Source organism: Loxodonta africana, chromosome 16, assembly GCF_030014295.1.
Source record: "Loxodonta africana isolate mLoxAfr1 chromosome 16, mLoxAfr1.hap2, whole genome shotgun sequence".
In the NCBI taxonomy this organism is placed as follows: Eukaryota; Metazoa; Chordata; class Mammalia; order Proboscidea; family Elephantidae; genus Loxodonta; species Loxodonta africana.
Window position 1 is genome coordinate 34,623,779 of NC_087357.1, and position 12,058 is coordinate 34,635,836.

A 12,058-nucleotide genomic window follows, 5' to 3' on the forward strand; every position below is an offset into this window, starting at 1 on the left:
GCAGAAAATTCAGGGCCATTTCCTCACGTGCAGGAGGATCTCCCCTGTCTTAGACCAAGGCGGGCAACCCGCCCCATTCCCCCGTGGGGAAACACCCTGCTGGGACCTGGACTTCGTTCTGGGCGCAGACGCCGGGGACTTGGCTGCCAGCCGGGCCGGGCCAGGCCGGGTCAGGAATGTGAGCCCTGCCCGCCCTGGCAGCGAGGACACCCGCTCCGCGGCCACGGGAGGCCTGTTCTCCGGGCTCCCCGCCGGCCACCTTCCCCTCGTCTCCTGACCCTCGAAGGTCGGATAAGCAGCCTCGGAGAACAGCCGACGCTGGGCTCCTCCAACCACTACTCTAAGCTCTAGAGACACGGGGAATAATAGTCTCAGCGATAGGTGCCCACGTCTGCCAATCAACTCTAGCCTCCGCCTCCACTGCAGCCGGCTAAGATGGAATTGGTCGCATCGTCACCAGCCTCCGATAAGATTCTCTTCTTGCATTGGTTACAATCATCCCCTCCCGCCTGGCCCCTGTGTCAGAAGCTCGCTATTGGTTAGCCGCGTTGCCAAGTTCCGGACGCAGCGCGACCATTGGAGGTGGCGGGCCCGCCCCGCAGGCTCGGTGAAGGTGAGAGTCTCCTCCACGAGCCGCTGCTGTACCAGACAGAGCAGCTCCCGGTGCGGGGTGAAAGCTCTCGGCAGATTCTGGTCCTCTCGCTATGGCGCCTCCGTCCATCTTTTCCGAGGTTCCGCAGGCCCAGCCTGTCCTTGTGTTTAAGCTCGTCGCCGACTTCCGGGAGGATCCAGACCCTCGCAAGGTCAACCTGGGGGTGGGAGGTAAGGATGCAGTGTTCAGGATGTGAGCAGTGTGGGGAGTGGAACGGGGCCCAGTCCGGGAGATGGGCACTGTAGGGGAGGCTGAGGCCCAGCTTGGCGCTGCTTGGGAGGGGAGCTCCGGAGAGAAGGCAAGAATCGGTCAGAGGATCTACCTGCCCATTTTACAGATGGGTATAGGGAGGCCCTGGGCGACGTGCCCAAGATCACACAGCGCAGGTATAGCAGCCAGGACACAAACGCAGATTTTCTGATTCATCCTGTGTTCTCCATTCTGTGTTCTTTATACTACATCCTTTTGCCTCCTAAAGGATGAGGGTGGCCAGGGATAGGAACTGGAGGGAGGAAGTAAGAAGCCTAATGGGCTTGGGGTCCAGGTTGCTGAGGAATGGATAAAGGAGAACATTTAACCTTAGGGAGCTCTGAACTGGGTCAATAAATATTTGAGTGACTACTCGGTATCATTCAGGTACCCTACTAAGCACTGTGGGGGAGGAAGACTGAGGCCTGATTTTTGCCCTCAAGGAGTTTAAAATCAACAGATTTTAAGAGCTGTGGTAGAAGTCTAAAGTTCTTCTGAGATCCATTAATGCTCCCTGTGGGTGGACAGATATTATAGGAAATGAGTAGACAGGGTGGAAAGGCCTGGATCAAAAAGGAGCAGAAAGATATGGGCAGTAGAAGCTCACTTTCACACATTCTTGTTTTCAATTATCTGTGGTGTGTCTTGGACCCTGGACAGCTCAGAGCCTCATTTTCCCCATTTGCCAAGAGAAAGGTTTGAATTGATTTCCTGAGATTCCTTTTTAACTCTGACCTTCTCTGGTGAATTTGTTATTTCTACCACCACCATTTGGATGTTTGAAACCCCATAGACACTTTGTTGATTTGGGCTTTGCCGCATACAGAGACCAGCCAGAGAGAAGAAAATGAATAGCATGATGACCTATGGGAGAGAACAGACATAGAGTGAGAGGACTAGGGATTTTGGAAACAGAAAATTGAACTATTTTGTAGCAGAGGGTGATATTAAGTTTAGAATCAGGTTTCCCATAGTGACTGTATCTGTATAAAACAGTTGCTGTTGAGCTGATGCCAACTCAGGGCGGCCCCATGTGTGTCAGAGTAGAACTGTGCTCCACAGGGTTTTTGGTAGCCGATTTTTCAGAGGTAGATCACTAGGAAGAATGATAGGTCTTTCTTCTGAGGCACCACTGGGTGGACTCAAACCTCCACCCTTTTGGTTAACAGCAGAATGTGTTAACCATGTGTGCCACTCAGAGACTGTATATAACACCAAAACCGAAACCAAACTCACTGCTGCCGAGTTGATTTTGACTCTTAGGGACCCTACAGGACAGAGAAGAACTGCCCCATGGAGTTTCCAAGGAGTGGCTGGTAGATTTGAACTGTTGACCTTTTGGTTAGCAGCCTAGCTTGCCATACCTTTTAACCAGTGTGCCACCAGGCTCCTCATCTGTACATGGCGTATGTTAAGTTAAAAAGTCTTCATCAAGGAGTATGGGGATGGAGGTTAGAAATAGCATTAAAACTGATGGTTTACTGAAGCTGGATGATGGGTACATTGGTGCTGTGTCCATTAATATTATTCTCTCAACATTTATATGTTTGAAATTTTCCATAATAAAACATTAAAAAAAAAAACTATAGTATATTGTTTTGCCTAATGTAGAAAATGATGTTTTTAGCAGTCAGCAGGGTGGAAGAAATACTGAAGATTGCCTTGAATTGAATTGGAGTGGGCACCATTCAAGCTCTTTATTTAAATCAAACCCAAAACCTCTGAGTATTTCTTTAGGGCCAGGTATATACTGAAGAACTAATAGTGGTGTCAATCTAAATACATCTTTTTTAAAACCTCAAGTTTTATTGGCTTAGTTACCTTTGCACCATCTTACAGGGGTTTCGTGAGGATTAAACGTGTTCAAAGTGCGTAGAACAGCACCTGGCACGTTTATAGGAAAGAGTTTGTATAAACATTAGATGTTATTATTATTGTTTTGGCATTTCTTTGGATGGGTCTCACAAACGATGTCGAATAAAAATTATCAGCTTGAGAACTGTAAGATGAAATGATTTCTGACATTGGTTCAGAAATAAACTGCTCATGTAGAGAAGAAGTGTCCTGCTAGTCCATGCTAGAGGTGATTGGCTCAGAAGCGTATTCTGCAGCTCAGACGGCCACTCAACCTTGATGGTGGCTTTGTGATGTTTTCCAGGAATGTTTCCCAAGTCCTTATTGTGAGCAGATGATTTATACATGTAATCTCATTTAGCCTTCACAACAACTCTGAAGAGTTGTTATTACTCCTGTTGGAGAGATAAGGATGGAGCCCTGGTGGTGTGACAGTAAGGCTGCTAACTGAAAGGTTGGTGGTTCAAACCCTCCCAGTGGCTCCACAGGAGAAAGACCTGGCGATCTGTTCCCATAAAGATTACAGCCTAGAAAAATCTGTGGGTCAGTTCTATTCTGTCACATGGGGTTGCTATGAGTCAGAATTGACTGGATGTACCCAGCAACAACAAAGAGATAAAGAAGCTGAAGCTCAGAAAGATGAAACAGTTTGCTCCAGCTCCACCATCTAATGACAAATAGGTGGTGGAGCTGGGATTCTAGGTCAGGTCTCTTGGGCCCCTCGGGCCCCTGCCTCCTCCTCTGTGTTGGGTGTCTTCAGTTGGTCCAGGATAGCCAGTGCTCTGTAGAGGAAAGAGCCAAGAGACCTGGGTATAGGCCCAGCCCTGCTGTCTGGTGATGTGACCTTGGAAGGGTATTCAACATCTGGGAACTTGGTCTACTAAATGAGGAGCCAGGACTGAATGATTTCTCTACAATTCTCCTCTGGCATTTGACTTCAGTAAAAGTCCATTCCAAGATTCTGCTAGACATTCAAGGTTTAATAAGAAGTACATGGCTGTCTCTACCTCTTAATCAGCCTATTAAATGACCGTAATGTGGGATAATAATGTTGTTGGTCTCATCAGTTGACTGAGGACTAAATGAAAAATTACGTGTGAAATGTGATATGTAAATGAAATGTTATGTAAAGGTTCTTTTTGATGATCACTGTCACCCGGTCCTTCTGGGTTGGCAGGTGCTTGGATAAGGTTCTAATTAAAGCAGAGTAGAATAAAAAGTCTGTTTCCAGCTTTAGTATGTCCTAGCCTCTATTTATACATGCCTTATTTTTTTTTTTTATTGTTATGGAAGTGTAATTAATTCTTAACTTTGAGAAAGATACTCTTTTTTTTCCCCCAAGTTAAGATAAAGCTGGTCATTGTAGTTAGTTGCCATCAAGTTGATTGTAACTCGTGGTGACCCCATGTATACAGAGTAGAAGTGTTCTACAGGGTTTTCAAGGCTGTGGCCTTTCAGAAGCAGATCACTGGGTCTGTCTTCTGAGGTGCCTCTGGGTGGGTTCGAACCACCAGCCTTTTGGCTAGCAGTCAAATGCCTATTGGCACCATCAAGGGACTCCTAAGATAAAACCTAATGGAGGTGATCCAGCTCATGTTCAAGTGATGCTGAACACGTTTGGCTGCTGACCAAAAGGTAAGCAGTTTGAATCCACCAGCCGCTCCTTGGAAACCCTATGAGGCAGTTTTACTCTGTCCTGTAGGGTCACTAAGAGTTGGAATTGACTCATCGGCAACAGAATGAAAACGAACAGATACACTTGTTAGCCAGTTCCTACTTACAGATAGTTTCTCCAAAGATTTTCTTGCTGTGATTATCTCAATAGTTTCATTATAGTTAAACAGAGTAGGGTATCACACTTTACACTGTTGAGCAGGATGCTATCTGAATTGACTGTTCTAGTGCTTCTTAAAGTTTAGACAAGTGGCTTTCAAGGCAGGGGGAGACATGGGTCTAGCCTGTTGCAACCTGGAGCAAGAGTTTTCTTCAGACTCTAGTCCTTTTTTCATATAAGCATAGCTTTCTTTGTTCCAGATAAACCATATTTAATATTTGTTGTTTTTAATGTGGTTTTCCAGCATCTTCAAATGGAATTGTCGAAAAGATGTGCTGTGTCAGATGTTCCTGAGTACCCTGTGGCCTTCTCTTCAGTGTCCTATTTGGAGACGGGCCTTAGAGGCATACCTGCATGGACTCTTGGGTGGAGATGGGTGAGGGGAGTAAAGATCTTAGGAGGAGGAGGGGGGTATGACAGGTTTGATAGTTTACTTCTCTATATTCTTCCCTCCTTTTCTTCTGCAAAGCAAGACCGCTAGGCTGGCCCACTAGTAACCTGTATGACTCCCTTAAAAGGCTTATAGCCTGGAAGAAGGGCAGTGGTGAATAGAGCTGGTGAGCATGCTGATAAAAGAGGCTCTGAGGCAGTCCCCTGGGGCTTGCTTGCTTCAGGTTTTCCCAGACATCTCTTGCTCGATTGAAAAAAAAGTATATGAATTCCATGTACTTCAATAGTTATGATATCCTAACTCTTACTGTGCATGGGCAGATTTAAGTTTTTTGGCCTCAGTTTCCAGATCCCTAAAGTAGGGATCATAATATCTACATCACGAGGTTGTTATGAGAATTAAATGAGAATAAAAAGATGTATTTAGCACAGTGCTTTGTGTATATTAAATAAAGTAAATCCTAGTTGTTATTATTATAGCTTCAGCTGCCATTAATATCTATAGTTATGAAGTCTTTCTCTCCATCCTGGACCTCTTCCCTGAGTGCCAGGCCCATACTTGCTAGAGTTTGCTGGGCATATTCTAAAATCACCTCAAATTAAGTATGTTTAAAGCACGTCTCATCATTTCCACCTTCCCCTTGATCTTTTATTTTTCTTCCTTGTGTGTTCTATATCTGGATTGATAGCACCACCATTGTATACTTGTTATCCTGACTAGAGAGACTTTAGAGTTGTAGGCAACTATTTCCTTGATCTCATGTCTATTTATTTGGTCATTCCGTTCTGTCTTTTCTACCACATGAACCTATTTTGAATCTATTCCTTTTTCTTAATTCCCACTGCCACTACGTTAATTCAAGCCCTCATCATTTCGCTTTTGGGTTATTGCAATAGGCTCCTGACTTAACTATCTGCTTCTGTCTTCTTCTGTACTTGATTTGCCATGGTATCATTCAAATGACTCTGTCAAAATGTACAGTTGTCCATGTCACCCTTGTTTAAATGCTTTCAGTGGTTCTTTCTTGGAACCGAAGTTCTTAGAAGGGCCTCCAAGACCCTATGAGCCACCCCCTGCAGTGTCCCATGGATCTTGTATCTGAGCCATGCTATGTGTAGATGTTCAAGAACCTCATGCTGTCCAAGCCCCTCAGACCTTGCATGAGGTGTTCCCCCTGTCTGGAATGCCCTTCTTCTTTTGTCTACATTTTAAACTCACTCATCTTTCCACACTTCATCCTCTGTAAAATCAGACTCCTCAAAGAATTAGGGACTTGGTGCCTATTGACTCCATCTCTGTGTCTGTACTTCTAGCCAGTGCTTGGCTCATGGTATGCTGTTAAATGAATGAGTGAGTGAATGAATGAAGAATTCATGGGGCCCAAAATAGGAATAAAACTTCTCTGGGAGAGTAAAAGCAATTGTTGATAATGCTTGACCTCACTGCTCCAATCCCCCAGAGTGATCTGCAGTTCTGCTTCATTATGGTAGTTAGGCAAGGCATTGGGAATAAATCTAGAGCTGAATCTGGGAGCAACTGGGTAATGAAGAAGAAAGGGAAGTATACAGTGGCCTATTTGTCTCTTGTCACAAAACAGACACAATGCACTTCACCCCACCCTGCAATAATATTGCAGGATTTTTTTAGAGTTAACAAAGCATATAGTACTGATAAGAACAGTGGTACTACAGTTTTTTTCTTTCTCTTTCATATTTTATTTATTTAGAGTACATTCATTATAAGTAATGCTATTATGAATAATGTATTATCATAAATGTATAGATAGCATTTAGCACTTACCCAAACACAGACCTGAAGCATAATAGAATTGGATTTTCCGTGAATACTCAAACTTTCATACATCTAGGTAGTGTCTTCTCGATGTAGTACAAACATACTGCAAATGCTTAAAGACTTTTGGAAGCCCTCTTTTGGAATGGCCTTCAGAAGCTGGTAGGAGCCACACAAGAGACCATCTCTTTATGATTAGTCTCTGTTAATATTGCCCACCCTCTTCGCTGGAGATGATGTAAGTAACTTCTAACCATTTTCAAAAATTAAATTTACTTTCTAAGGATAAAAATTTGGTACCATTGAGGGTATTTAAAATAATAAGATACCACCTCTGAAAACAATTTCAAAAGAAGAGTTCCAAGAATATTTTGAAGATAGGGTGGTCTGCTTCAGGGACAACTCTTAACTTGGAAGTAGTTATTTTGGTATGTCTTCAAAGAAATCAGACCAAATTGCACCTGATAAAGCTGGCTTTTTCAACTCGTTGCTATAGAATCAGTTTGGAGGGTGAAAAAAAGTGGTGTGACAATATCGTGAATTAGATTCACCTACCCAGAGACTGCTTGTTGGCTAGTGGTTGTGTCAGTTTGAAGTTCTGTCCACGTTTTTCTTACTGACTTGATACATTTATCAAATTTACAGATGACACATTCCTGAGGGGTAAGGTTAGCTGATAGAATAGAGAACAGACGTAAAATTGAAAATGATCTTACGAAGTCTTTTATTGGTTGTATATCCTTTGACCCAGTGATTTTACACTGAGGTTTTCCCTAAAAAAAAAAAAAAAATGCGCAAAGATGCATATGCAGTATTTATAACAGCAGATAATTGAAAGCAGTATAAATGGTTAGTAAATTATGCATAGAAAGGAGCGTTATCTAGCCACAGGATGATGATATAAATGGTTCATATATATGGAAACCCTGGTGGCGTAGTGGTTAAGAGCTACAGCTGCTAACCAAAAGATCGGCAGTTCGAATCCACCAGGTGCTCCTTGGAGACTGTATGGGGCAGTTCTACTCTGTCCTGTAGGGTTGCTGTGAGTCGGAATTGAATCGACAGCAATGGACAGATATATGAAAAATGCCCCATTGCATTCATAATAAGAGACATACAAATTAAAACTATCCTGAGATACCATTTCACTCTCATGTTGGCAAAAATTAATTCAGCGGATGAGGCTGTGGGGAAATAGGCACTCTTATACATCGCTGGTAGGAATGTAAGTTGGTATAATTCCTATGGAGGACAATTTGGAAATATCTGTCAACACTACAAATACGTACGGCTCTTAACCCACTCATTCCATTTTCAGCTCTGCATTTTACAGATATATTTGCATACATGTGAGATGACATATGTACACAGTTGTTCACTGAAGTATTATTTTGTAATAGCCAAAAATTGGAAACAACTCAAATGTCCATCAACAAGAGACTGGCAAAATAAATTATGGCACATTCATCAGTTATACAGCTATAAAAAAGAACAAGGACATTATACACAGGTATAAAAAGATCTGCAAGTTACATGGAAAAAGCAAGGAACAAAACAGTGTGTAGTATGCTATATACTACCTTTTGTATAAAAAGGGGAATAAATGGTGTCATTGGTTGAATTGTGTCCCCCCAAAATATCCTTCAACTTGGCTAGGTCATGATTCCCTTGTGTGATTATATGGTTGTCTACCGTTTTATCATCTGATGTGATTTCCCTATGTGTTGTAGATCCCATCACTATGATGTAATAAGATGTATTAGCGGCAGTTATATTAATGAGGTCTACAAGTTTAGATATGTCTTAAGCCAATCTCTTATGAGTTATAAAAGAGAGAAGCGAGCAGAGAGACTGGGGAAGTCATACCATCAAGAAAGCAGCACCTGGAGCAGACCGTGTCCTTTGGACCTGAGGTTCCTGTGCTGAGATACTCCCAGACCAAGGGAAGATTGATGACATGGACTTCCCTGCAGAGCCAACAGAGAGAGAAAGCCTTGCGCTGGAGCCGGCGTCCTGAATTTGGACTTCTAGCCTACTGGACTATGAGAGAATAAACTTCTCTTTGTTAAAGCCCTCTGCTTGTGGTATTTCTGTTAGAGCAGTACTAGATGACTCAGACAAGTTTATATTGTGTGTGCATAGAGAAATTCTGGAAGGATATACAAGAAACTAAGAATAGTTACTTACGGAGGGAGAGGATTTGGAACTAGGTAGATGGAAGATAAGGATGGAGTGGAGACATGAATATGTTACCTATTAGAAGAATAGCTATTGATGGTGAAAGATATTCATAATACATATTTAAGTGGAAAAAAGCATGTTGAAAATTCTGTATGCAGATTGCCAGGCCTATCTTCTTAGGCACCACTGGGTGAGCTTGAACTGTTAACCTTTTTGTTAGTAGTCTAGGGAAAAAAATCAGTCTCAGGATAACTCAAGATGGCCTATAAATACCTTTAGTATAGAAGAGTATATAGGAATTTGCTGTAAGCACAATTAAATATTATAAAATATATTTAATCAATAATGTGATGCAAATTGTCTTAGTTATCTATTTCTGCTATGACAGAAATACCACAAGTGGATGACTTTAACAAATAGAAATTTATTCTGTCACAGTTTAAGAGGCTAGAAGTCTAAATTCAGGGTGCCAGCTCCAGGGGAAGGCTTTCTGTCTCTGTTGGTGTTGGGGGAAGGTCCTTGTCATCAATCTTCCCCTGGGTCTAGGAGTTTCTCAGCACAGGGACCCCAGGTCCAAAGGATGTGCTCCACTCCTGGCTCTTCTTTCTTGGTGGTAAGGAGGTCCCTATCTGCTTGCTTCTGTCTCCTTTTATGGCTTGTGCAATAAAAGGTGATGCAGGCCACACCCCAAGGAGACACTCCTTACATGGGATCAGGGCTGTGGCCTGAGTAAGGGTATTGCATCCCACCCTAATCCTCTTTAACATAACCTAATCTTACCTTATTAACCACAGATAGAGGTTAGGATTTACAACACATAGGAAAATTACATCAGATCACAAAATGAAGGACAACCACACAGTACTGGGAATCATGGCCTAGTCAAATTGACAGTCCTTTTTGGGGACACAATTCAATCCATAACATTTCACCCTTTGACCCCGCAAAGTTCATGTCCTTGCCACATGTAAAACATTCACTTCATCATATCCTTAAAAAAGTCTTAAATCAACTCCAAGTACAAATTCCATCCTGGAGCAAAATTCTTCATCTGTGAAATCTAAAACACAAATTATCTGCTTCCAGAGTATGACGGTGGAACAGGTACAGAGGTAGGCATTTCCATTACAAGTGGTAGAAATTGGAGGGAAAGAAGAGATAACAGGCACTAAGTAAGTCAGCAGAACACATTACATTAGCTCTAAAATCTTGAAAATAATTCTCTGTTCTCTGAGACTGTTTAGGCAATGGCCTTGCCTTCCAGATTCTGGGTGTTGGCCACACTCTCTGGATTCTGGGTGGAGGCCTCTTGGCCCTGTGTTTCAGCTCTGCCTTCCAGGCCCACTGGAATGGCAACTCTGCTCCCTTGGCTTTGGGCTACCCTATTCTCCTAGTCCATCTGAGTGGCAACTCCACCCCCTCAGCCCTGGCAGGCCCTGTTCTTTTGCTGCTTTCGCATGGCAGCCTTGCCTTGTCAGCTTTGGGCAGCAGATTTGGCCCCATCTTGCTGGCACTAGTGAAAGGCAGCCTCAAACTCTGGAACCGAGTGGGTGAAGATCTGACTCCATGAAACCTAGGAGGCCATGGTTCCACCCTTTTGATAGAGGTTAGGATTTACAACACATAGGAAAATTACATCAGATCACAAAATGGAGGACAACCACACAGTACTGGGAATCATGGCCTAGTCAAATTGACAGTTTTGGAGGACACAATTCAATCCATAACATTTCACCCTTTGACTCCGCAAAGTTCATGTCCTTGCCACATGTAAAACACATTCACTTCATCATATCCTTACAAAAGTCTTAAATCAAGAGGTTCTAGCCCTACCTTTTGAGACTAAGGCAGCTCTGCTTCCTGTGCTCCTTGTGTCTGCAGCTTCTGCTTCCTGGTTCCTTGGTCTCTTGTACTCTTGTGCCTCTTGGGCCAGCCCAGTGTGTGCCCTGCTTGGGCAAGTGTTCCAAAGCTCTTTGGCTCTACTAGTAAGTGCCTGGAGGCACCCCTTTCTGCTAGTAAGCCTCTGCCAGAAGGTACTCAGCCCTCTTGCTCTATGAATTGGCAAGCCCAGCTCCACTGGTAAGTGCACGGAGACATCCCACTCCACCAGGAAGCCTCCTGCGAAGGCATTCAGCTCTCTCTTTCCATTCAGCTCTCTCGCATTGTCTTGTGCCAGTCTCCTGGTTCTGTTGAAGCAGTTTCTCTGATGTTGCTTCTTGCCGTCTGCAGTGTTACAGCTCTCCTCACTTCCTTCTGAGCCCTCCCCAGAATTGTCTTTGGTGTCCATAATTCCACCAATAATCCCTTCAAGACAATCTAGGCTTTTACTGTTACACATTGTAAAACTCTTCTAGCCTCTACCCATTCACAGTTTTAAAACCACTTCCATGTTTTAGGCATCTATTAGAGCAGCAGAAACCCTGGTGGTGTAGTAGTTAAGTGTTACAGCTGCTAATCAAAGGGTTGGCAGTTCGAATCTGCCAGGTGCTTCTTGGAAACTCTATGGGGCAGTTCTACTCTGTCCTATAGGGTCGCTAGGAGTCAGAATCGACTTGATGGCACTGGCTTTGGTTTTGGTTTATTAGAGCAGCACCCCACTGTCCTGTTACCAAATTCTGTCTTACTTATTTAGTGCCACTGTAACAGAAATACCACAAGTGGATGGCTTTAACAAACACAAATTTATTCTTTCATAGTTTAGGAGGCTAAAAGTCCAAATTCAGGGCACCAGCTCCAGGGGAAGGCTTTCTCTCTCTGTCAGCTCTGGGGAAAGGTTCTTGCCATCAACCTTCCCTTGGGTGTAGGAGTTTCTCAGTGCAGGGACCCCAGGTCCAAAGGATGTGCTCCACTCCTGGCTATTTTTGTTTGGTTGTAATGAGGTCCCTATCTCTCTGCTTGCTTTTCTCTCCTTTTATCTCCTAAAAGGTAAAGGGGGATGCAGGCCACACCCAGGGAAACTCCCCTTACATGGATCAGGGCTGTGACTTGAGTAAGGGTGTTGTGTCCCACCCTAATCAAGATAGAGATTAGGATTTACAACAGATAGGAAAATTGCATCAGATTGCAAAATGGAGGACAACCAAACAATAAGGGGAATCATGGCCTA

General features: G+C 43.5%; 1 protein-coding gene across 1 annotated transcript in view; it reads left to right on the top strand.

Moving 5' to 3' along the window:
* The first annotated feature begins 573 nt into the window (after positions 1 to 573).
* Positions 574 to 12,058, top strand: part of GOT1 (glutamic-oxaloacetic transaminase 1) — a 40,203-nt gene continuing 28,718 nt past the window's right edge. Inside the window, exon 1 of the mRNA XM_003409186.4 lies at positions 574 to 822. Coding sequence (XP_003409234.2) covers positions 705 to 822 — 118 coding nt within the window. The 5' untranslated portion in view covers positions 574 to 704. The remainder of the gene's footprint in view (positions 823 to 12,058) is intronic.